Source organism: Chenopodium album, chromosome 27, assembly GCF_948465745.1.
Source record: "Chenopodium album chromosome 27, dcCheAlbu1.1, whole genome shotgun sequence".
In the NCBI taxonomy this organism is placed as follows: domain Eukaryota; kingdom Viridiplantae; phylum Streptophyta; class Magnoliopsida; order Caryophyllales; family Amaranthaceae; genus Chenopodium; species Chenopodium album.
The window spans coordinates 1,838,143-1,865,473 of NC_137860.1; the positions used below are offsets into that span (position 1 = coordinate 1,838,143).

A 27,331-nucleotide genomic window follows, 5' to 3' on the forward strand; every position below is an offset into this window, starting at 1 on the left:
TGATACTCGGCTAATAAGTTTGAGGTGAATTTTTACGAGTAACAAATATAGCAAAATAGTACGCAACCTCTTTTTTTGGTAAAATTCTTCTGTAGAAGAATTCAGTCGAAATATCTTCTTTTTTTTTTTTTTTTTTTGGACGGGGAGAAATATCTTGTTAAATATACTCCGTATCAAATTAGCAATATCTGAATATCAGACGGAAGTGAACAGTTCATAATTTGCCATGCACTAGATATATTTTGATCTGATATAATCAAATAAGATTTTCTTTAGTTGATCAAATTTTATCTTAACTATTCTAATTTGCCTAAATTGTAGCCTATGTTGTACTCTATAATCATTAAGATTTTTATTTTTTTTATTTTTTAATGAAAATTTAATAATTTTTTTGTCTATCCTCTCGTGTATCTGTTAGGTTTCACTTCCATTGTACTTTTGTGAAATAAACAGAGAATTTCTTAAATAATGACCAAATTACAACCTAGGCTAGTAGAAAGAACCTAAATACAAGGCAAAAAACTGAGAAAACGAAACTAGTTTGCTACATGCCTACATAGTATGGTATTTCAATTTAACGTTTTGTAAATAATACTTTTTCATTAAATAACTAGTGGGTAGCCCGGACATTGCCCCGTGTTACTACTTTTATAATTGAGCAAGAGCAACTGTTAATTTTTAAGAGCATCTAATATTTATATTTAGTACAGTATGTGTTTTCAATATAATACTTTATGGTATAATATTGTTTATTGTGCAAAGTAATAGCATAATTGATATTAAACAATATTTTTTCTTATTAAAGGTCAAGTGTTCGAACTTTCTAATCCATACGGAATGAGGGGGTCTACGTGGCGTATAGATGTTCTTGGGAACACCTTTGAATATATTAGTATAGATTTCCATCAAATCAATCAGAGTAATTATGTCAACTGTTCGCATAACTTATTTGTCATACATCTTTTAGTTGACAAAAATATGAGAATAGTTTGGGCGTTATCCTGAAAGACTACTTTTGTAGTTATGCAACTGCTTACTTTTAAAGGCATTTTCAACATTATTGTTTAACCATCTAGAATAATTGTACGCATCATCAAGTAGTTGGGTTGGAAATTTTATAATCTGGTTAGTCTTTCGCCTTACTTTTAAATAAAAAATCAACCCATACCACCTGATGGGCTGATACACATTTTTTTTTGCCAACAAAAAAATTGTACGCAACAAAATGAGATTATGAGAAGAGTGAAGGCCCACAAAGCTAGCTGTTGAATTCATGACCATATTTTTCTTGAGATTTTTTTCCCCAAAAACCCACAAAAATACAAGAAAACAATGCAATTCATGTGGTATGGGTCCAAACACCAACACCCCCAATTTACCATAAATTATTACAGTTCATATTTGACTTACTACACACTTCATTTTTTGATTTTTGAACCAACCATTAAGTTAGAACGTATTGTATAATATTTGATCAAGCAAAAGAAAATTGATAAAAAAGTGAGATTAGAAGATGGCTTTGCAGTTAAATGGTGCTGCTAATTGGTGTTTGTATGGCAAAAATGGTAGCAAAATCATGAAGCAAGAAAGCAGAAGTATGATTATAAGGGCAGTTACATCTTTTGAGGATAATAATGTGACTGCTACTTCTGTAAAGATGAACCCAATTGATGAAGGAAAGATCAAATTAGGAGGGTCTGATTTGGAAATCACTAGGTTGGGTGTTGGTGCTTGGTCTTGGGGTGATACCAGTTATTGGAACAACTTTGAATGGGATGGTAATCATTTTTCTTCCTTTTCAATCTCTCTGCTTAATTGTTTATTGCTCGGGATTAATAGTCGCGTTGATAGTGTAATTTTAATTAGTATGGTGTACCCAGATATCTTTTCATCAGGACTCTTTGATTATATTGATACCCTTTATGATTAGGAAACATATATTATGATTTATGAGGGACCCTGTTGAATTTCTTCTTTTATTAATTTTCCCCTGAATAAGTTGAATTATAAATAACAATTGACCAATTGTGTTGATTTTAGTCTCGCCCCATTACTTGATATAAGTAGTGGCATATTAAAAACTCGAATGGTAAACCATTTCTATTTTTGTAAATGTGATAACTTTTTTCGGACATCCTAGAAGAACATACTGCATGTGACGATTAGTTACTCATGGAGGGAGGGGTATCATACAATCAATGATAACTTGTAATTTCTGAACATTGGCTAGCGTACTGATGTTGGGAAGAGACAGGAAAACAATACTGAATAACTGTACCTGTATGTTTTTCTTACATTGAAAAACCAACAGGATTGATATTGTTGTGATATGACAGACAGGAAGTTGAAAGCAGCAAAGGCAGCATTTGACACTAGTCTTGATAATGGTATAACTTTCATTGACACTGCAGAGGTGTATGGCTCCAGGGTGAGATTAAATTTCGTTATTCGACTATGTTTTGTTGTTCTAATTAACAGCATTATGTTTCTTGGCATCCAAAACCAGTTACTGAGATTCACTTGCCTTACCTGCAGTTTTCTCTGGGTGCAATCAATTCCGAGACTCTTCTTGGAAGGTAATACAACAATTTTTATTTACAGCATGCTATTTCGTCTCTACAATGCTAGAAAAGGCGTTCTGTTTGCATTTAGCTCATCTGAACTCTGAAATCTGAAGTGTAGAGCTGTTGATTCTGGTTTGTTATCTTGATTATTTTTGGAATAAATTCTTTGATAGATTTATTAAGGAGCGGAAAGAGAAGGATCCAAAGATGGATGTTGCAGTTGCGACTAAGTTTGCTGCATTGCCATGGAGATTAGGACGCGAAAGTGTTGTCAAAGCCTTAAAGGATTCTCTCAGTCGCCTAGAACTCTCCTCTGTGGAGCTGTATCAACTACACTGGTAAGCATGATCTTACAGAAAATAGCATAAATCTATGTTATTCTCTTTGTGAAGTTAATTACTGTCTTGTGCTGATTCAGGCCTGGAATATGGGGAAATGAAGGTTGCTCATTAATAATATCTCCATCTAGTTCAATTCGATTTCTGAGCTGAACTTCCATGCAGTCTGACTTCATTGTAAGAATTACTTTCCAGGGTACATTGACGGTCTTGGTGATGCTGTTGAGAAAGGCCTCGTGAAGGCTGTTGGCGTTTCCAATTATAGCGGTATGTCTAAAACATCAGATGACATATTCTGTTATCTCAAGTAAAAAAAAAAAACTAGTGTAAAATCCATCATGTAATCAATTCTTTCAACAAGATAACTTGGTCATTTTAATTTAGTGTATGCATCCCTTATCTTTTTTCTTTCATGATTTTTCGCCTAATCTATTGCAGAAAAGCGGCTACGTGATGCTTATCAGCAGCTAAAAAAGCGAGGCATTCCTCTGGCTTCAAACCAAGTCAACTACAGCCTTATCTACAGGAACCCAGAGGAGAACGGTGTCAAGGCTACCTGCGACGAGCTTGGGATCACTTTGATTGCTTATTCACCAATTGCTCAAGGTTTGTGTGTTTGGTAGCATGTAGTGATGCTTGTTACATAACCTGAATAACAATCACATATTCACATATTCCATACGATTTTTTCCTCTTATCCGAGCTTCCTGAACTGGATATCCAAAATATTTCCATAAACCATCATCAATAGAATGATGTTGTGATACGAAACGATTCATATGTGCAGGTTCCTTGACTGGAAAGTACACACCAGAAAATCCACCTTCTGGTCCACGAGGCCGTATATATACTAGAGAATACCTGACACAGGTAACTATTGGTTCCTGTCAAACTTTGAAAGTTTGAATGCAATATTGGATTATAAGATTGCTACTGAAATGTGTGTTTATGCAATGCAGCTGCAACCTCTGGTTAACAAAATAAAAGAGATAGGACAGAACTACGACAAAACTCCTACCCAGGTAAATTACTTAATACTCGATTAGTTTCTTCTCCAATTTATTGTTAAATCCTAGAAAATTCTTCAAGTACTATATATGCAGTATACAGCTTCATCAAGCATTTTACTTGAACTCGGGCACTTGAGTTAGACACATATACGTGCCCCAAGTGTTAAGCTCGACGATTGCAATAAACTTCCTAATGCTTTGTCCAAATTGAAGTGTCTGTAATAGGATCCATGCATATGTTTGAGTTTCAAGAACCCGACACTGGGTAATTGAGGCGAAATGAAAATTTCTAATTGCACAGTAAAGCAGTGCGACTGTGTTGAGTCAACACACTGCCAATATTGTGGCGTCCTTTTCTTAACAAGATTATCACAACCCTCATGCAGGTAGTTCTCAACTGGTTAATAGCACAGGAGAATGTAGTTCCGATACCAGGAGCCAAAAATGGGGAACAAGCAGCAGAATTTGCGGGTGCACTCGGGTGGCGGCTTAGTGGCGAGGAAATAGAGGAGCTGCGTTCTTTAGCAAAAGAACTAAAGCCTATTGTTGGCTTCCCGGTTGAGAAGTTGTAAATAACCTAGTGGTTTCGTCATTTATTTGGTTTTGCAGCCGACCAACTGGTATATTTACAAAGTCCCGTCAATTTATTGCTATCATCTAAGCCACAATACTATACATACATATATATACTTCCTATATTATTGTAAATAAATTTGAATCATGTCGAATCACAGTTTTGTTGTTGCATACAAGTATTTCTTATGCCTTACCATATTTGACGCACTTTTCATGAGTAAATTTTCTTCTATGCATCTTAAAAATAGTATACATGACTATTGACTAACTATGTCCAAACGAAAAAAAAAAAAGGATTACATGAGCATTACTAAATTGACTGATACAGATAAGTGTGTAACTAACACAAAATCAAGCTATTGCAAATAGTGCCGCAAAAGGACTAGCATTTTTCTTTAAGAGCTTCACTGTACCAGGAGTCTCTTTCAACATGCATTCAGGTCTCATCTACGATTAGGTATTGTCTCAACGAATATAAACCTGGATTCATAGCAACAAATTTGCCTGTTACTTCACAACAAAGTAAAAACCAGTTTTCTTTGATGATGATATGTTAAAATTGAAAAATAGAGAACCACTTCTACAAGAAAATAACTGAACCCGACTATCCTCTCAAAGTAGTCATCAATGTCCTCATAAAGTCTTTAATTAAAAGAGGGGAAGAGGCTGATAACATACCATTGTATTCTGTATCATTACACAGAGAGTCAGAGATGACTGCCGGGCCACAAAAGAGTGATATAAGATCAACTAGAATTTCGAGATATAACCTGCACGTTTTAGAAATTAAAATGTTTGTCAGGAACACTAGTATCATATGACAATGAATGCAATGACAGCAAAGATGAAGGAAAATACCCAATAAAATCAGATATTATCAATGCAATAAAACCACATCAACTGCGAGGAACTAGCACATTAGGAGATCAATGGAGGGAAGAAACACATTTTCGGAGATAATAATTGTCAACCAACACTTTCCGACATGCAAGAAAACTTCAACAAGTTGACTTGCTTTGTCCTCTTTTTAAATTGTTTTTTTGTCCTTCTCACCCTCTCTGGATTATTAATCTAATCCACATTCAATTCTTGAGCTGCAATAAAAATACTCCGTACCAAGAAAACAACACATAATTAATTCTCCGCCCCCCCCCCCCCCCCCCTCACCTCTTCATCCTTACCCCAGCTGGCCACCAGCACCTCTTCATTTCCTGCCACCCTTCACCCAGCCACCAACACCATTCAGCTTCCGTTGTGTTACTGAGATAAGAGAGCAGCAACAAATAGTGAAGCAATAAATGTCACATATAGATGATGCCAACTCATATTAGACTCTCTAAGTCTCTCTGTCCAGCCTTCTAAAATCCAGTAAAGTTATAGCTGGCAGCTTGAAACATGCCACAAAATAGGAATACTGTGCGCAGTCTGCAGGTCCAGGACAGCAACAAACAATTGAGCAACCTAAGCTTAAGGGTACATCCAAAAGTTGACAAAAGAAGAGTCGAGTAAAAATGACAAATTGGTTATTGAGGGTAAAAGAAGGTGCTGAGGTTTAGTTGAGAAACGGGCAATATAGAAATGATGGATGCAAAATTGTTGAGTACTTCTCAGTTTTCACGAATTGATTCTTATACATGACTTATAAGATATTCTTGTGATATATGTGTTGCTCAAGTTGAATATACAGAAGCCAAGAGGAAGCAATCAAAGCCAATATCCGTTGTGATCTTTGCCAAATAATAGCAGCTTTAAAAAAAACCAAGTGAGGATTGTCAGGAAATGGGTGAAATCCATGGCAGGACATATAAGCAAGGGAGGTAAGGTTGAGGAGGTGGGTTCCGACCCTCAGGGGAATTATGAAATCAGAAGAAGACATAAATGAGAGAGTGGGAAGGACGTGAGATATCCCCCCCGTTCTTTTTTGTTCTACTCTCTTTCCATTTCAATTCATTTTTTTATGTTCTACTCTCTTTCCATTTTGATTCATTCTTTTTTGTTCTACCCACTTTGCTTTATCTATTTTAGGCATACTTCCTTTACAATCTTACCCTTCTTACCCCACAATAATTACACCTTTCTACACACTTTCTCTTGCTTGATTTATCTTTTTCTTACACCCACCCACTTTTTTACATTATTAATCTCACTTTATTTACCTATTTCTCAAACCCACCCATTTTTTTACATTATTTCTCTTACTTTACCTTTTTCTTACACCCACACTCTTTTTTACATTATTTCTCTTACTTTATTGTTTTAAACTTTAGACCCAATAACCTTTTTCAACATTGTCTTAAATTGCGTATATTGAGTAGAACATAAAAGAATGGAGCTATTACTTCATTCTATCGGATAATGGAGTGAAATGCAAGTGTAACTTGCAAGAAGGTTGATTTCTCTGCCTAAAGTAGTGTTAAGCTGCAAGTGAAAAACTTTTATTCTTAACCCACAAAAGATGAATGGTACTTCCTCATATATTGGATATCAAAATGGGTGCTTAACAAAAAAGAATTTATTCTAATAATAGGAAGGTACAGTAATAATACTACACGAAAAATTCCAACTTTAATTCATGTATGCCATATAAGTTTGTTACCTTTTAGATTTACATATAGGCTAGAATGCAAACTTAAAGAGAAATAAAACAATGAAGCAGACAGATAGAAGAAGGCAGAAGCAACAAACTTGCCTCTAGTACCAAGGGTTTTGCATGCTCCTCCCACTCAGTACCCCAAGCTACAGAAGATCTTGTTTCCAGGGCTCCATTTCTCAGCGATGTGAGTACAGTACACTCATTAGGGAAACCCTTGAAAAGCATCTTAAAAATATAAATAATAAATTTTAAATTAGTAGTGAGCAAGGTATGTAGTCATAAGCAATATACCAAGATGGTAGACAGTACAGCCACAAATTACAGATAAACAGCAACTACAAGGTATAAGACCTGATTGTATGTCCAGGATGGTGTCGTATGTATAGAGAAGACAGGGCATAATTATTTAGTTATACATTGTGATTTTTGTATGTTGTGCACTATTTTACTTTGCAAGTATTATTTATGCATTAATTTTGCAAGATGCGCTTTGAGGCAAAGGTATGTGAATATGTGGAATGATTTATTTATTACTCATTCACGATTATAGAAATAGAATGAGTAAAGGAAGAATTTAAGTCTTATAAGACGAGGTTAAGGTTTTGGGGTCCCTTATGCACTCACCGAGTTAGTTAAAAGAATAAATAATAAATATTGCTTGTCATTAATAAATCATGGATTGAAATTGGAAACTTGTTTTACTTGATGAAATTGACATTGGATTGATTGTATTGTTTGCATATGAGTCATCACCAAATCTAAACTTGTAAATCACGTAAAGTGCAAGATAGATGAGCAATAAAACTCTGGATTGGTGCACATCTTAAGTAATGACAATCAGGGTTGGGGCACACGGGGTATTAGCCGTGCACTTTTCAATAGGCCGTCTGATTTACGAGTCTTTTATTTCAAATACTTTTCAAAACTGGAGTTAGATGAGATCTCATACTAGCTACGGTCATGGAGTCGCGCCCGTGATGGTTGGATGTTTTATTGATGTTTCCGAAAGAAGACATGAGGATTTTCTTTTATTGAAGTTCCAAATGGAGCATGGGATGGACAACCTTGTCAATCCAATGAATAAAATGAAATGATTAACTACTATTAAATAGTGAAGTCTACTAATAGTTGAGTCGCGTGTTGAGTCCATAATTTAATGATGCATGAAGATTGATTATTAGTAGCATGCTAGGGATTTCTTATTTTATTTCGCAGTTTGTATATACTCGGCTTTGCTGATTGCGTGCTTTTGTGTGCGTCTTTCTTTGGTCATGGCTTTTGCCTTTCAATGACCATGTGAAGATCTAATTTTTACACTTGTAATATTGGGGAGCAGATTAACCACATGCTCTTACACATGCAGCTTTTGCATCGGAATTTTGGGATTTTGAGTAGATAGTTGGTTATTGTTCGTACTTTATTTCTTTTCATAAGTTTGAATTTATTTAAACTCTGGTTTTATTTATTTACTACTTTTGCTGGGTTTTAAATAAAGGCCTTAATGGTTCCAACTTATAACACTTAATTTGGTTTTATTCTTTGGTTTTGAAACTTATTTTTATAAATGATTTAGTTTTTCCGCTGCTAATTTCTGATATAGCCTTAGCGTTTGAACACGCAATCTCCTTATGCCCTTATTGTTGCAGAACCTGCAAGTCACTAAATTCCCATCACTGTCTCTCGTAGGGTGGTCTCTCGTAGGGTGGTTTCTCCTACACCTCTTGCAGTGGTAGCTTCTCTCCCTATTGTTAGCATTAGAAGAATTGCTAACATTTGGTTACCCCTATCGAACGAGTTCCCATTCCTAAGCCTCTTAAAGTTACTCTAATTTTCAGGTTTCCCAAAATCCTTCCTTTTCTCTCCAGCCTTGGCACTCTCACCTACACTCTTAGAATTAAGATGGTACATGTGAGCAGCTCTCTCATATACTTTGTCAAGGGTCTTAAAGACTTTCCCACCTAGGTCTTTCTGTAACTGGTGAGTCAATCTTTGCTAAAACATGTGGTTCTTCAGCCTTAGGAGCAAGCTAGCCCATTTCTAGATTTTTAAACTCTTGAGCTTACTGCTTCTTCAAAAATGGAGGGTAAAACTTGTCCCTCAAAGCGGTCTTAAACATTTCCCACCCGAAATTGGGTTGGTCTCCCACTATCTCGAATTATCCCTCCGCCAAATGGGCTGAGATACATAGCCGTCTGATCCACTTTTATACCCTCGGGGCAGTTCAATGCCACGAATAATTTATCGAATTCTCGGATCCAGTTTTCTAAGGTGGGATCAACAGCTCCTCCCTTGCCCTTGAACACTGGGGGACTCACTTGAACTAGCTTTTTCAACATCTCCGCTTGGGGATCGAGTTGATCCCCTCGGTTCTGGTTTTCGGCCAACATGCGGATGGCTTCGGGCGGCGTTGTTTGCCATTGTGGTTCTACGCCTGAATATATATATAGACACCATTCTATAGTTCAAATAGCATTCGCATATATTCATTGAATCACAATAATACATGTTATCATATAGATTGGTTCAAAAGGGTACATTTGTTTCTTCACCCCCTTGTCCCAAATTTAATCATATAAATATAAACACAATTCACACACGGGATTAAATAAAGTACATAAAATAATTCTCATCCCACGCCACTCTTACTAACTTAATCATAAACAAAGGAAATATCCCAAAATCGTACGTTTCACAAAATTTAACTTTCTTTGACTCAAGAATATTAGTAAAATGAAACTTCTAAAATAAAATAATAACTCTTATTTTAGCATAAATGAAAGTATGAATCCCAAATAATAATAACTTTGTAGCTCTAGCTACTTATTAAAATCTAAATCAAAACTAGAATGAGGTTCTAATAACCATTATTAAATGACAAATGCCTTATTCATACTAACTTCACCCTAATAAGTATAATCCTCAAGGAATCACATTGCAGTTCTTATCTTGTTTTCTCATTATAATTATTGACATCAAAATCAGGATAATTTTCATCATCTGAGTCCTCAATAATTATCGCCTTGTAAAGTGGATTCGGGTTCCTAGTGGCTCTCCTCCCAGCATTTGGATTTTCAAGTGGTGGTTGCAGCCATTCAAGATCATCTTCATATGGAAAATCAATAAGAGTATACTCGTGAAAAATTCTGCTGTAAGTTTTTATCTTATGCTTTTTATTCTTTGCTGTTTTAAACTCATATAAGCTCTAGTAATCTTCTTCATCAGGTTGAGGGGGTGAGGTATTGCTGGTGTAAAAATTCTTTCCATAGTTTCCACAGTATCTTCACTTCGATTATCATCCTCGTTCTTAGACATAACTACTGGGTCGCTCATAGTATCATTCTCGCTCTCAAACATGACTACTGGATAGCTCATCTGTACCATCTAAATTCTAAGAGTGTAGGTGATAGTGAGGAAGATTACCAGAGCTTATATGAGTTTAAGACAGCAAAGAATAAAAAGCATAAGATATAAACTTACAGCAGAATTTTTCACGAGTATACTCTTATTGATTTTCCAGATGAAGATGATCTTGAATGGCTGCAACCACCACTTGAAGATCCAAATGCTAGGAGGAAAGCCACTAGGAACCCGAATCCGCTTTACAAGGCGATAATTATTATTGAGGACTCGGATGATGAAAATGATCCTGATTTTGATGTTAATAATTATAATGAGAAAAACGATAAGAACTGCAATGTGATTCCTTGAGGATCATACTTATTTAGGGTGAAGTTAGTATGAATAAGGCATTTTTCATTTAATAATGGTTATTAGAACCTCATTCTAGTTTTGATTTAGATTATTAGATTTTAATAAGTAGCTAGAGCCACATAGTTATTATTATATGGGATTCATACTTTCATTTAAGTTATAATAAGAGTTATTATTTTATTTTAGAAGTTTCATTTTACTAATATTCGTGAGTCAAAGAAAGCTAAATTTTGTGAAACGTACGATTTTGGGATATTTCCTTTGTTTATGATTAAGTTAGTAAGAGTGGCGCGGGATGGGAATTATTTTCTGTACTTTATTTAATCCCGTGTGTGAATTGTGTTTATATTTATATGATTTTATTTGGGACAAGGGGGTGAAGAAACAAAGGTTTCCTTTTGAACCAATCCATGTGATAACATATACTATTGTGAATTTGTGATTCAATGAATATATATGTGAATGGTATTTGAACCATAGAATGGTGTCTACATATATTCAGGCGTAGAACCACAATGGAAAACGCCGCCCTAGCTGAAGCTACGAGAACCTGAACCAGAATCAAGGGGATCAACTCGATCCCCAGAGATGTTTAATAAGCTAGCTCAAGTGAGGCCCCCAGTATTCAAGGGAGGTGTTGATCCCACCTTCTTAGAAAACTGGATTCAAGAGTTCGATACGTTATTCGTGGCATTGAAATGCCCAAAGGGTATGAAAGTGGATCATGCGGCTATATATCTCAAAGATGAGGCCGGCAAATGGTGGAGGGATAATTCTGAGATAGTGAAAACCAAACCCAATTTCGAGTGGGAATTGTTTAAGACCGCTTTGAGGGACAAGTTTTACCCTCCATTTCTGATGAAGCAGAAGGCTCAAGAGTTTATAAATCTAGAAATGGGCCAAGATGTCAATCTCAGAGTACTATAACAAGTTCATGATCCTTGCTAAGTTTGCTGACTAGTTACAGAAAGACCTAGGTGGGAAAGTCTTTAAGACCCTTGACAAAGTATATGAGAGAGCTGTTCACATGTACCATCTAAATTCTAAGAGTGTAGGTGAGAGTGCCAAGGCTGGAGAGAAAAGGAAGGACTTTGGGAAACCTAAAAACTAGAGTAACTTTAAGAGGCCTAGGAATGGGAACTCGTTCGATAGGGGTAACCAAAATTTTAGCAATTCTTCTAATGCTAACAATGGGGAGAGAAGCTAACACAGCAAGATGTGTAGGAGAAACCACCCTTGGGAGAGAGAGAATGTGATGGGAATTTAATGACTTGCAGGTTCTGCAACAAAAAAGGGCATAGGGAGTATAAGTGTTACACCAAACAAAAACAACAGGGAAATGGTGGGAATACCCAACACAAACCTAACAATTTCAACAACCAGGGGAATAAGGGCAATGGTCAGAATGGGAAGTTTGGGAATGGTAGCAACAATGGCAACAACAACAAGCAAGGCAACAACAACTCAGTAACATTGTTGCCAAGGAAGAAGCAACACTTCTCGGCGCTTGTCTGTGATGAGCAAGGGAGAAGCTGAGAGGTCCTCATATGTAGTCACCGGTACTTTTTCTATTCATTTTATCTTTGTCAACACTTTGTTTGACTCTAGAGCAACTTACTCTTTCATTTCTACTTCTGTTGTGCGCAAGTTAAACTTAATTGAATCCGGTCATATTGATGTGTCAGTTATAAATTATTCAATGTAATAAACTTATTCAATGTAATAAATTATTCAAAGGCTTACCTTTGAAAATAGGAGAAGTTGTCTTTCCATCAAACCTTATTGAGTTAAATCTAGGGGACTTAGATATAATTCTGTGAATGGATTGGCTAAGTTTATACAAGGCCAAGATAGACTGTGAGATACAGAGATCCTTTTGGTAAGTCAGAGTCCTATGGATGTTTAGGAAAACCTAAGGGTTTTGGGATTAGTTCTGCTTTAAAGGTTAAGAAGTTAGTGAATAAGGGGTGTTCGTTGTACTTTTGTTGTGTTCAAGATTTGGGTATGAGTGAGAGGAGGCGAATAGAAGATGTACCCATTGTGAATGAGTTTTTATGTATCTCCAGAAGAGATTTCAGGAATGCCACCTAAGAGGGAAGTTAGAGTTTACCATTGACTTAGTTCCAGAAGCAACACCTATCTCAAAAGCACCTTATAGAATGGCAAGGCTTAATTGCAGGAGTTGTTGGACAAGGGGTTCATTAGGCCTAGTGCATCACCTTGGGCCAGTATTATTTGTGAATAAGAAAGATGGGAGTTTGAGACTATGCATTGATTACAGGTGACTGTGAAAAATAAGTACCCTCTACCTAGATGACTTGTTTGACCAGCTGAAAGGGGTAAGTGTGTTTTCAAAGATCGATTTGAGGTTGGGTAGTTGAAAGTTCCAGATAAAAACATTCTAAAGACAGCCTTTAGAACTCGTTATAGGCATGACGAATTTATAGTTATGCCTTTTGGGTTAATCAATACACCTGTCATATATTCATGGACTTGATGAATCGAGTGTTTTATGAATACTTAGATAAGTTTGTGGTTGTGTTCATGACATATTGGTGTATACGAAGAATGAGGAAGAACATGCTTGTCATTTGAGGACTATACTTGAAACTCTTAGGAATAACAAACTGTATGCCAAGTTTTCCAAGTGTGGGTTGGAGAAAGTTGCATTTCTAGGGCATTTCATTTCGAAGGAAGGTGTCTCTGTGGATCCTGCGAAGATTAAGGCAGTTAGTGAGTGGTCTACACCTAAGAATGTGATGGGATCAGCTGGATATTATAGGTTTGTTAAAGACTTTTTGAGGATAGCTAGACCCATGACTACACTTATGAAGAAGCAGACTAAGTTTGAGTGGAATGAAAGTTGTGAACTAGCTTTTCAAACCATCAAAGAGCGATTAACTGCTGCACTAGTGCTAGTATTACTGTAATAGACCAACATTAGGAAGGGTATTTTGGGAAGTCTAATGCCTTTAGGGTAGTAGTCCTTGACTCCGTTGCCTTAGTATAAATAGGGGATAGTATATGAACTAAGACATCATGTGAATTGTGAGGAAAAATGTGAGAGTAGTAACCTCAAGTTACTAGGAGAGTGATAACCTAAAGTTATCAAGAGAGTGATAGCCTTAAGCTATTAATCTATCCTTTTGTACCCAAATTCTACCATTATCAATCTAAATTATCAAGCTTTTATATCTTAATTAGTCCTTAAATCAGAAAGTACCAAGTCAGTCCATAACAATTGGTATCAGAGCGGTGGTTCTGTGGCCGCCGGTACCGGAAACCACCACTCCCTACTATCATTACAAAAAAAAAAAAAAAAAAAAAAAAAAAAAAAAAAAGGAGAAAGAAGAGAGCAGACAGTCATGGAAGCTAACATATCGCAACGGTTGTCAGCCATAGAAGAGATACTCGCCACCCTCAAAAACTCAGGTGGCAACCCTCCAAGGAAAATTGCAACCGCAAGATGACAACCTTACTCGCGTGGTGTCGGCAGCCATGGAAGAGGAACAGAAGAAGCGTGAAGAGGAGTCCCTTAGGGTGGTGGTGAAGGCCGCGGTGGTGGCGGAAAGAAAGAAGATTGAGCGTGAAGAGGAGTCCGTAAGGGTGGTGAAGGCCGTGTTCATCAAAGCTATGGCGGAGGAAAGAAAGAGGGCTGAGGAGATTCACGCAGCCAGAAGCCGGTGGAAGAGAGTTGCTCCGTCGCACTAGAAGCTGAGAAGAGGAGTGAGGAAGACGCCGAGGACGACCCCACTCATCTTATCGGCCGAGAAGCCATGACGGTCGGAAAACAAGACGGGTCCATAAACCTTGACGGCGAGTTAGGTTGTGGAGTTGTAGGTGTCGCCAGAAAATTTAAATCTAATGGAAGGCTTGGTGATTATGGGGCGGGAATTAAGGGTGGAGGCCAAGGTAGATCTGCTGATACTAGGGGTTTGGATGGAAGGGTGACCATTTTTGCAGGTGATTTTGGTGGGACGAGGCAGAATAGTTTCGCTGCCAACTACGGTGGTGGGGGGAATTTCGAGAAGGGTGGTGCTGGAGGATGTGGATCCGGCGGTGGTCCAGGAATTTTAGCCGGAATAATTGAGAGTGGTGGTAAGACCACCGCTAGAGGTGGCCTGAAAAAGGACGGAGCTGGCTTCATGAAAGGCGGGTCTGCAGCAAGTGGGTCAGGTGGTGGTCCGGGTTGTGGGATGCGTGAACGAAGGGCTGCAGCTTTGGGCTGTTGGGTCGTCGGAGACAAAGGTGGGGGTTTGGCCGGAAGTGGAGCAAGTGGAAGGAATCAAGAGGAGTGGTTACATGGGTTCTTGAAGCATGCAAATGGAGCAGCTTTTGGCAGAAGTACTTTTAGCATAAGGTTGACTGGAATTTCCTTTGGCTTGTGGAGGAAGCCAAATTTGAAAAATGTTAGTAAGGGTATAATAGTAATACACCTTGGAGATATTGCAAAGGCATTCAGTCAAGAGTCACATGCTTCCAACAAAACAAAACAGATGGCCACCGCACATTCTTTTACTGTGTTAAAGAAAGACAAACAAATGGGCTTAATGACTCAAGGCCTAGTTTTCTTTCTCCTATTCTCACGGCCCAACTCACCACTCCAGTTTACATGCAGCCCGCTCTTTTCACTCTCAAAAGTCATTCTCTTCCTTCATCAACTTTGAGAGATCATTACTTTTGCCGAGAATCGAGTGCTCATTATTATCCACCTTGAGGACAAGGTGGAAGTTTAGGGGGCCGGTAATGTAATAGACCAACATTAGGAAGGGTATTTTGGGAAGTCTAATGCTTTTAGGGTAGTAGTCCTTGACTCCGTTGCCTTAGTATAAATAGGGGATAGTATATGAACTAAGACATCATGTGAATTGTGAGAAAAAATGTGAGAGTAGTAACCTCAAGTTACTAGGAGAGTGATAACCTAAAGTTATCAAGAGAGTGATAGCCTTAAGCTATTAATCTATCCTTTTGTACCCAAATTCTACCATTATCAATCTAAATTATCAAGCTTTTATATCTTAATTAGTCCTTAAATCAGAAAGTACCAAGTCAGTCCATAACAATTACCTGATGGGATAGACGAATTTGAGGTGTATAGTGATGCCTCGAAGCATGATTTGGGATGTGTCTTGCAACAAAATGGAAGGGTGATCGCGTATGCATCAAAGTCACATGAGGTCAACTACCCTACGCACGGCTTGGAGCTGGCAGCTATTGTATTCGCTTTGAAAATTTGGAGGCACTACCTTTATGGTGTCTCTTATAAGATCTTCACGGACCATAAGAGTCTAAAGTATATCTTCACCCAAGATCACTTGTATATGCGGCAACGTAGATGGCTAGATTTCCTCACAGACTACCATGTCCACATCCAGTACCAAAGGTGAATGTTGTTGCAGATGCCCTTAGTAGAAAGTCGAGTCATAATGTCAATGCTTTGATTGTGGCCAATGAGTTGTGTGAAGATATGAGGAGATTGAACCTTGAAGTAATTAACAAGGAGAGTTAGAGGGATTACTGAGTGCCTTGACCATCCAACCATCCATATTTGAGGAGATTAAAGAGAAGGCATTGAAAGATGAGTCGTTTCAGAATATTAGGGATCGTGTGACTAGTGGTGCGGAGACTGAATTCATGAGGATAGGAGTTTGAGATACAAGGAGAGATGGTGTATACCACAGAAGTGTGAGGATATAAAAAGGAAAATCATGGAGGAGTGCCATAACACACCATATTCAGTTCACACCCTTGGGGAGATAAGCTGTATAAGGACTTAAAGGAGTTGTATTGGTGGCCGAATATGAAGAGAAAAGTTGCTGAGTTTGTATCAAAGTGTCTGACGTGCCAGAAGGTGAAGATAGATCACAATTCACAAGAGACCCATGGGAAAGGTGCACCAAGATGGAAATGGGATTCTATATCTATGGACTTTGTGACAGGGTTACCAAAGACTCGTAGTGGGAATGACACGATTTGGGTGATTGTGGACAGACTAAGTCAGCGATGTTCATTCCTATCAAGGAGACTTGGAAAAAGAAGCAGCTAGCAAGTATTTATGTGAAGAATGTAGTTCATTTGCATGGAGTCCCCAATGACATAATGTCGGATAGAGATTCGAGGTTTTTATCAAAGTTTTGGCAAAATGTGCAAGAAAACCTTGAACAACCTTAAATATGAGCACTGCCTTTCATTCGGCAACCGATAGTTAGACTGAGAGAACAAACCAAACCATGAAAGATATGCTACGAGCTTGTGCTTTAGATTTTCAAGGGAATTGGGAGGATCACCTACCTTTGATAGAATTCTCTTACAACAACAGTTACCATACAAGTATCAAGATGGCACCTTTTGAAGCATTGTATGGAAGGAAGTGTAGAAGCCCAGTATGCTGGAATGATTACAGTGAACGTGTTACTTTGGGAACAGAATTTATTGAGGATATGGTGAGCAAGATGAGACCAATTCAGTCACGAATCAAGGCAGCACAAGATAGGCAAAAGAGTTATGCCGACTTGAAGAGAAGGGATGATGAGTTTAGTGTTGGGGACAAGGTCTTTCTAAAGGTTTCTCCAACAAAAAGCGTGATGCGATTCGGCAAGAAAGGAAAGCTGAAAGCTAAGTATGTGGGGTCATATGAAATTTTATGTGTGAGAAAAGTGGCTTATAAGTTAGCTTTGCCAATGGCATTCAAGAAAATGCATGATGTGTTCCACATTTCCCAATTAAAGAAGTATGTGCCTAGTTTCAGATAATATATTGTCTTAGTGTATTCAGACCTCTATACAAGATAGCATAATTATATCCATCAATACGATCTTGAGGTGCAATCACTTTATAGACACATCATTCATCATATACAATGCTAGTGTTTGTTTAAACCTAAAATTTGCTCCTCGTAATTGTTCCGCACTGTAAGGCTATGCTTATAAAAGTTTTAGTAAAAAGAAAAAGGTTTTTTTTTTGTTGGGGGGGGGGGGGGGGGGGGGGGGGGGGGGTTGCTTATCAGGAAAAGAACTGAGAGGGTAAAAGGGATTTGATCTTAGTTATTGTACAATTGCATACAACACTATTGCTAAATTCTGTGGCATTGTCCATAACCCAGTCAATAAACCAAAAATAAAAAAGTGTAGAAGGCACAAAACATAATTTAAGACTCAAGAGGACTTACCAAGAGCTGATCTGCAAGTTCAGAAGAAGATGAGAAAAGAAGACCATTCCTTTCAACTTTGACGAGCTCCTCAATGCTATACGATTCAACAAACCAGTAAATATTAATGAAATGGAGAAATTGCTGAAACATTGAAACAGCATTGCAAGAAAAAAAAAAGCTTAAAGAGTTTACCATGAGTATGAAGCAGCACAAACTGGCAAACCACAACCAAACATGTCCACAACCTGGCAACAGAATTGTTAAACACATTAGATATCAATAATTCCAAGCACATTGGCAGCTTCTGCAAAGAATCCATATTAGGGGAAGGGTATGTTAGTCCTAGCCTATCAGTAGTATCTTGGGGAATAAGTTAGAGTTGGTTATGAGAGTTTTTCTATAAATAGGCCTCATTAGGAGGAATAATCATATTGTTGAGAAGTTTGTTAATGGAGAGAACCTTCCTCTCGAAAGAAGGCACTATATTGTTGAATCAGTTTAATAATACAAATTATCACCCTTAGCGACCCTTTTCTATCTAATTAGATTGCTTACTTACTGTTTTGGGTACTGATTCCTAGCAGCTTCTTTCATATATCTAACCAGCGAAAAATAAGGTTAAAAAAAAGATTAAAAAAAAAATACAAATCAGTAAAACTTTTGGTTCACCCCTATGGTTAAGATTAGAATCTAATACCTTCATTGGAAGATCCAATCCAGACGAGGAAGTATGCAAACAAACCCCCAGGTCAGCTGACCCTATAGACAACCAACACTGTAATCACCAACTACACCTTTCGCTAAATAAAAAGATTATGCAGCAGGAGAATACAATCAACAGAGAAAAGGACGCAAGCAGCCAATATAAATAATAGTACCAAGAAGTAGGGGATAATCTTCGGCTGACAACCACATTGTGCGGAAAGCAACACGCTTAAGGTGTAAGTTCTTTATTTTTTGTTCATATTTTTCTTTTTCAGGGCCTTTTCCTGCAATATGAAGGGTGTCAAATTTCCATTCCCAAAGCTTATTTCTTAAGCAATATAAAAACATACATAAGTCTAGACAACAAGCACCTGTTATCACAAATAGCAATCTAGGGTATATATTTTGTTTCCCATCGTTCATTTCATCCCAAAGGACCTCTTCTTTAATTGAATCGTCCTCATTCAAGATTGCTGCAACACGTCTGTCATACATAACTGCTGCCTCCAGAAGGATACCAAAATCTTCATCTGGTGTCCTAGCAGTATGTATTGACAAATCAGCAGTAATACAAAATATCATAAGCTGATCATTCTCAAACTAAGGGGGTTTCTTTCTTTTTCCATCTGAACCACATTACATTTCACACTCTGGTTTTGCATCCCCAGGATTACCCACGATTACTCTCATGAGATGAAACATAGGCCAAAGGGAATAGTGTTAAGCAATTTAATCAGCTGTTAGCATCTTTCCTAGCTGTCTTGTAAATAGAATAAAATCCTCTCCAATCACTTCTAATATCAATATGGCACATTGTTGTTTGTTTATGCATTCCTAGACCATGTACAGAACCCAATTACCAGGAAATAAAAAAATTACTAAGTACTGAATTGTAAAACTATCTACAATTACAATCAGGTAATTACAGAAACCAAATGTGAATTTAAGAGCCTGTGTCAGGATTGCAAAACACCAGTGACCCCGTGTCTTTATTTAGAGTTAAAACCCTTACAAATCCATATAGATCTTCCTTAATTTTCTTTTCCTATTACATATTTAGGTGGGTTGTGGGGGGGGGGGGGGGGGGGGGGGGGGGGGGGGTTCCCATGGTATTATTATGGTATCCAATGTTCTCATTTTCTCTGAAAAACCTTCAAATCACAATATGTAAGTTGTAACAATAGGGAGTGTTTTGATCCAAAAATTGATAATTTTTAGAGCCAATCTCTCTCATTTGCTCTTCCATATATGAAGTTTAGGTTTCTCTGTCACACGTCTCCCAAATCCTTCACTATACTAAACTAATACCTAATTTTTTTATACTCAAATTACAGTTATCTAGATAATCTCATAAAATGCTTCAAAAAAAAATCTCATAAAACAAAAGGATTACCCGAAAAATTTCCTCCATTCCAGTGAAGTGGGGATGGATGGAGCAAAAGCCATGTTACTAAAACTCACAGCTGCAACATCATCCCCAGTTCCTCCATAAAACTCATCAAAAGCTCTAATGAAATCACACCAAACCCGGTCATAATGTTTACTAAAACAGAACTCCGTGAATCAAAAGCTCTGACATTCCCAAGAGATATTTAAACTCGTATAAAAACAGGCCATTGGTTATTAAGGATAAGTATAATAGAACTTGAGTTTAACAATTCCAAAATTATACATGCAATCAACTTAAGAGTTCGTAAAGCAGCTCAAATACAAAAAACTCTCTGGAGATCATACATTATGATTTACATTAAGACGACTATCAGATTCAAAGCTGTACAAAAACTTCCTGATAATTCACTCACATATCAAACTATTAACTTCTATATGATATGACGAGGAACACTATAGGATGCCCTTCCTCACTCCAAGGACAAATGAACAGATAAACAAAGCAGCAGCTTATTGCCATTGTTGGTTATCTATACTTAGAACTTAAAAACTCAAACTGGGAAAGACACATGTCTCCATCCTATTACACTTCCCTATCTTCTTTACCTGCCACATGTCTTCTTACTTTTTTTTATTTCTTATTATTATGGTATCCAATGTTCTCATTTTCTCTGAAAAACCTTCAAATCACAATATGTAAGTTGTAACAATAGGGAGTGTTTTGATCCAAAAATTGATAATTTTTAGAGCCAATCTCTCTCATTTGCTCTTCCATATATGAAGTTTAGGTTTCTCTGTCACACGTCTCCCAAATCCTTCACTATACTAAACTAATACCTAATTTTTTTATACTCAAATTACAGTTATCTAGATAATCTCATAAAATGCTTCAAAAAAAAATCTCATAAAACAAAAGGATTACCCGAAAAATTTCCTCCATTCCAGTGAAGTGGGGATGGATGGAGCAAAAGCCATGTTACTAAAACTCACAGCTGCAACATCATCCCCAGTTCCTCCATAAAACTCATCAAAAGCTCTAATGAAATCACACCAAACCCGGTCATAATGTTTACTAAAACAGAACTCCGTGAATCAAAAGCTCTGACATTCCCAAGAGATATTTAAACTCGTATAAAAACAGGCCATTGGTTATTAAGGATAAGTATAATAGAACTTGAGTTTAACAATTCCAAAATTATACATGCAATCAACTTAAGAGTTCGTAAAGCAGCTCAAATACAAAAAACTCTCTGGAGATCATACATTATGATTTACATTAAGACGACTATCAGATTCAAAGCTGTACAAAAACTTCCTGATAATTCACTCACATATCAAACTATTAACTTCTATATGATATGACGAGGAACACTATAGGATGCCCTTCCTCACTCCAAGGACAAATGAACAGATAAACAAAGCAGCAGCTTATTGCCATTGTTGGTTATCTATACTTAGAACTTAAAAACTCAAACTGGGAAAGACACATGTCTCCATCCTATTACACTTCCCTATCTTCTTTACCTGCCACATGTCTTCTTACTTTTTTTTATTTCTTATTACACTATCTTTCTTAACTCTTTCATTAAATACTTCATCTTCATCTCCCCTCTTTAATTCAACCTTTTTTTCTCTCTCTCTTTAATTTTAGTCCCTCCACTTTTTTTTCAAGCCTTATTTTGAATTAAAGTCCTAAAAATTTAATTTTTTTTAATCATGTTTTCGGTTACACATTACACCCATAATGATTTATTGATATTTCCTCAATCATCTCTCAATGCAATTTTCTATGAACAGCCCGTGCATTGCACGGGCAGAAGGCTAGTTTTATTTAATTAAGCAGGCTAAGGCATCAGAATATAGAAAAATAATAATTTAACTTCAAACAGTAAACATGGGGGAAATATAAAGTCTAGTTGTAGTATAAGCATATAGCACATCAACCAACTACAAATTTGCAGATTCAGATCTCACCAGCTCGTACTACTAACAACAAGTGCTGGCCGGGTTGACTTTTCAGTGACACCAACTCCAGAAACGTTAGTAAACAGAGTATCAAAGGGTTCATCTGTCCTCATATGTCTGCTTCCTGAAGAAGTAGAAAGCTTAATAGGCTGTTTATGTCACCTTAATTATTCAAAAACATCGTCTGCATCTTACCATGGTTGATACAATCTCGATTTCCCTCGGATTGTCTGAACTCTTTATCCAATTTGAGAAACAGCTGTAGATGATTCACAAAAAAAAAAAATTCAACTTCAAAAGTAGAAGCAAAAGCATAAAGCTGAACTGAACAGGCAAGGTAGCTCACCCTGTGCTTCTCCTCTATTGAAGCAGGATGGAAAAAATCCGGAGGCTGATCATACAGCACAGTGGCTCTACATGCAATATAAGCTATATATAGCATCACTGAGGGGATACCAGCATTTCAGCAAGAAGGCTGCAAAATTAAAACTAAAACTCTCACCTGATTCCCCAGTTCTGAGCCAATTCATGTTGCATGGCCTTTGTTACACAAAGGGAGCCATCTGCCAGCTGTCCATAATGCTTCTCAAACCTTTATACAAAACAAAACCAATAAATCATAAGCATATGGCATACAATGATAGCAAGAGCATACATAAGAAAAGCTAACCAATCAGAAAGATACCAACGATATACTGCAACAAAGCGACTTCCTCTACCAAGAGATAGCCCAAGCAAAGTGTATCCAAAATTGTGCCAATCCACTATGAATGCTGAATGCCTGATCCAGCTTGCCCATTTCACAGCCACCAAGGTTGGTACAGATGGCGGATTCTTTGCAAAACCAAAAAAATACATATATGAAGAATTTTCAGATATGAGAGGTACTGACAAAGTAACAATCACACTATCCTAATGTGGCCATGTAGGCCTCATTTCGTATGGATTTAGGTTTCTAGATTTACTTATCAATTTATATATCTATCATACATGTTTAAATAATTCACTATTCTTTTCTATTAATGGGAACGAGCATCAAACTTGAATCCCAAAGTAGTTTTCTTCAAATAACTTACTCCGTATTATTCTCACAAAAAAAAATTGATATACAAAACTAAAAGACTACAAATGAGTCATTCACTGTATTGATAAAATGTATATAATTTTGATGCTTGAAATTATTGAAGGTGCAGACAATAAATAAATAATCGTCTCCTCGTGTATCTAAGTTTGGTGTTTGTTAGTGGTAAAACAAGAAATGACTTAATCTTGCATCGTAATCTGGAGACTAATTTTTGAAAAAAACTTGTGGAGGGGTTCAGAGAGGGTGGGTTTTCCTGCCTATTCTTTAAGAGCACTTGAAGGCTAGGTGGCATGCAAATAGACATTGCTAATTCTGGTAAAATAATGACATGAAAATGACAGTTCCAAAATATAGGACATGGACGCAATTTCTGTATGGAAATATAATCATATAATTTATCACAAAATCATTTTGAAATTATAAATAAAAAAGGGAGAGACAGTTTAATCTTAAGCTATGTTACTCGGACTCTCCATTTCACCTCATTTACCCGTGTCGGATCCTCGACACTCGGTCTTGGGTATGACACTCGGACATGTACATATCTTTCCAAAACTAGTTTCTTAAATAATAATTTATGTGACTACAAGGCTTTAAGTGTAGGAAAATATATAATAAAACACCTTTATTCAGCTGACTATACCACAAAAAATCAATATGGGTCTAAAGAGACTAAGATGCATCCAAGGCATATCGCTATAAGGACTACATTCCAAAAACATAAAATTATCATTGAATGTTCAATATTAAAGCACTTTGCTGCTGAAAAGTCGCCCTCTAGATGCTCAAAAGCACACCCCCAGCAATAAAAGATAACCTTATCCAAATTCTATACACAGTAGAGGCGAGGTTTTATAAAGTGCATGAAGAGAGTACCACGAGGAAAAAATAAACCTCAACAACCACCCAAACAACCTCTATCAAAATCATTTAAGAACTAGACCCAACACCTACCCCAACTCCACCTCTTGTAAGTGTCTCCTGAAATGGAAACTCCAACAAAATACTTATAAGATTTTTTTCAAATATCATCCGCGAAAAGGATTAACTTGATGACCACAACTCAACAAAGTTCCTTGAGTTAAGTTACAAGAATATTTTAAACCCACAAACTGTCAAAAAGAGACCCGTAAGTAACGAACCCTCCACATTGATCCACAGAGCACAAAATTTATCTAATTTGATCTGTGATAAGCTAAAAAATGTAATTTCATTTGCTTCAACCAACAATTTTGAACAAATAACTTCGTGTACTTGCTCACCTGAACTAAGAAAACATCTGGAGCTGGTACTTTAATGCACAAATGCCAAAGGAGTACAAGGAGCTGAAATAATGGCTTGAGCAAAAGGACAAAATAGCGAAGTACCCATGGTAATTTTTGTGTAAATTTAGGCCATTGTGCCTACAAAATCAAGAAAAAATTAAGGAAAAGGGGAATGATATTGGATGATACAGCGATAAGCATAAACCAAAGCAGTTACCATTTGATGTATACAAATGGAAGGGTGATTCAGAAGAGCAGCATGTGGATCAGAACCTACAAAAAAAAACAGGTCGCTAGATAGGTACGATAACATCCTCAATTGTGTTGTACAAAATAAGAAGCTTCTTGATGAAGAAAGTTGACGGCAAATAGAAACTTTATGGTAAACTAAAAAAATTTCTTAAGACAACTTGTGAGAATCAGAAAACCAACGGCAGAGATTTGCTATCCCACGTTTACCCTTTTTTACACATTGATATTGCCAATAGAAGAATAAAGAAGGGTGAGCCCTCCTTCTTCTTCTCCTAGGGCAGATAACAAGCTTTCTCCTAAGCATATAAAAGCGGAAAAGACATAGCATTCTGATTAACAATAAAATGCAAAGCAAAAAAATATTAACAATAAAAATATGATGCCACAAAGTCCCAAGGGCCATGCACCATGAAATGGTAGCTCCCTATCCTAAATTATATACTTGCACGAATGAACCCCATTTCCATATATTGGACCTTCTGAGACCTATCCTGGATTCCTAGTCTTTGAAAAACATAAGAAAGGAATACCAACTTACTAGCTTCAAAATTGGGTGAAAAATTCCCAACATAAGCAGCAAAATGTGTCAAACAGGTCAGTCAAGTTTGCTTTAGATCAAGCAATTTTGAGTTCGGTGGGTCAAATCCATTAGCAACCTGACTAAGGTTTTCCAGACAAAACTTCGTGTTTGGAACTCTATGTTTTCGAGAAAGTTTAAATATTATCAAAAAATCAGATGCAAACTGACACAAACAAACAATAACCACACCAAAAAAACAATCACATAGTAAGCAACATAATGCCATACATACCTCCATATGCAATAATGTCTACCTCGAGAGATGCCTAAGAAAAAAAAAAAATTGAGTCATGCAAATAAAATCTTAATCAAAATCGAACGAAAAAAAAAAAAAAAAAGTAAGGATTCAGCCAATTGATAAAGAAGAACTAGAAAATAACATTATCTCCCAGGCAAATTTTAAGGATTTTGTTTAATATCTGGATCATAAACAGCTATCCTTCATACTGTAAATAAATCGAGACTACATTAAAATAAACAAAACAGCAATCAAGTGATGAGATTCCACCATCAAAAAATTCTACGAGTACTCGCGTAGATTGCAACACACCAAGTATGTATCGCATATAGCCCGTTCAAGAGATTACCTGGGTAGCAAGTGAGAGGGCATGATATTGCATTCTTGGACTCCGGCCGATATCCCCCAGTACAACAACTGCTGCTCTACCTCGTTTACCCATCTTCTTGTCCTCAACCTATTTTCCTACCAAATTAAAATAAATTTAAAAATTAAGCATCATACATTCATACCAATCGGAAGAATGAACTCTTCCACAAGATAATCTCCTTCATAAGCTTGGAATACAATATATAAATCAATAATTAATCGAGTTTAGAAAAACCCTAAATTGAATTGAATTGAATTGACAATTAACACTAGATTGTTTAATGTTGATCGATGATTAAAATTAAAAAAGACATGTTACCTCAGAAGCTGCTTAAATGGAAGAGAGAAAGCTCAGGAGCTGATCCAATGGAGAATTCAGAGTACAATTCAATGGAGGAGAGAGAGGGGATTGCAATGTCGCAGACTCGCAGCGTAGCTTTGAAGGATGGAAACACTTGAGCAACAATGGAGTACTCTGTTGTAATTTGTAAACTACGAGTAATTGTTGAATGGGATCCCTTGTTTAATTTGTTGTGTTAACTCTAATTACAAAATTAGATAAAGTATTATTTTAGGTCAATACTCACCATCTTCATCAGCCCGCCCTATTTAATCCCTTGTTTAATTTGTTTTAGGTCTAATAGAAAATTTGTTGGAATTAGGCCTGTTCTTTTCACCTTATTTTTGCTGTGAAATTATTTTTACTAAACTGAAATTACTTTTGCTCAACGTAAATTGTTTTTATTGAGCTGAAATTAATTGAATTGAAATTATTTTTGCTGAACTAAAATTATTTTTACTCATTCCATGTTATATTTCTTCTTTGAAGTTACTGATTTTTACTGAACTTAAATTATTTTTACCGAACTGAAATTATTTTTGCTGAATTGAACTTATTTTTATTGAATTGAAATTATGTTTACTTAATATTATTTTTTTAAGGTAAAGAACGGGGCCTTAGTTATAATTTTATAATACGGATTTTTTATTAAGATTTTAATTATCATTTTATTTTATTTTTTAAAAAAATTATCGTATTATTTAAAAGACTTGTAGTCAAAATTATATGTTAATAACTTGGCATAAGATATAAAAAGAAAAAAAAACAATAAGTGTTAGGTCCTACCTGTTCACTTCACCTTAAAAAGAATAATATTAAAAAAAAAAAATTTCAGTTCTGTAAAAATAATTTCAATTCAGTTCAATAAAAATAATTTCAGTTCGGTAAAAAAAAGTCAATTCAATAAAATTCAGTAATTATAAAGAAGAAATATAATAGAAAATCAGTGAAAAAAATATATATAAATTCAGTTCAGCAAAAATAATTTCAGTTCAGTAAAATTAATTTCAGTTCATCAAAAATAATTTAAGTTCAGTAAAACTACGTTTTAATTCAGAAAAAATAAGTTAAGTCCAGCAAAAATAATTTCAGTTCAGCAAAAATAAGGTGAAGTAAACGGAGCCTTACATTATACAGTATAATTTTTTTATTACTAGTACACAGCCAATTATTAATAGACGAGAGGGTGTGTTAAAACATGT

The 27,331-nt window shown here is 36.3% G+C and overlaps 2 protein-coding genes across 2 annotated transcripts; one reads left to right on the plus strand and one right to left on the minus strand.

Moving 5' to 3' along the window:
- Window positions 1–1,411: 1,411 nt before the first annotated feature.
- LOC145620700 (putative oxidoreductase At1g06690, chloroplastic) lies at window positions 1,412–4,640 on the plus strand. Its single transcript, XM_081675408.1, has 10 exons — window positions 1,412–1,778; window positions 2,337–2,428; window positions 2,536–2,576; window positions 2,738–2,902; window positions 2,983–3,005; window positions 3,098–3,169; window positions 3,341–3,508; window positions 3,690–3,772; window positions 3,862–3,924; window positions 4,299–4,640. The coding sequence occupies exons 1-10, from the start codon at window positions 1,514–1,516 to the stop codon at window positions 4,482–4,484; spliced, it is 1,158 nt and encodes a 385-aa protein (XP_081531534.1). The 5' UTR covers window positions 1,412–1,513; the 3' UTR covers window positions 4,485–4,640.
- LOC145620699 (UDP-glycosyltransferase TURAN-like) lies at window positions 4,611–26,304 on the minus strand. Its single transcript, XM_081675407.1, has 18 exons — window positions 26,109–26,304; window positions 25,770–25,885; window positions 25,415–25,448; window positions 24,568–24,623; window positions 24,348–24,488; window positions 22,687–22,835; window positions 22,504–22,593; window positions 22,348–22,414; window positions 22,197–22,260; window positions 22,011–22,125; window positions 19,019–19,185; window positions 18,821–18,931; window positions 18,640–18,701; window positions 18,135–18,187; window positions 17,961–18,036; window positions 5,656–7,306; window positions 5,167–5,258; window positions 4,611–4,968 (listed from the first exon to the last, which is right to left on the minus strand). Exons 2-16 carry the CDS (start codon window positions 25,860–25,862, stop codon window positions 7,118–7,120), a joined length of 1,467 nt encoding a protein of 488 aa, XP_081531533.1. The 5' UTR covers window positions 25,863–25,885; window positions 26,109–26,304; the 3' UTR covers window positions 4,611–4,968; window positions 5,167–5,258; window positions 5,656–7,117.
- Between the last annotated feature and the right edge of the window lie 1,027 nt (window positions 26,305–27,331).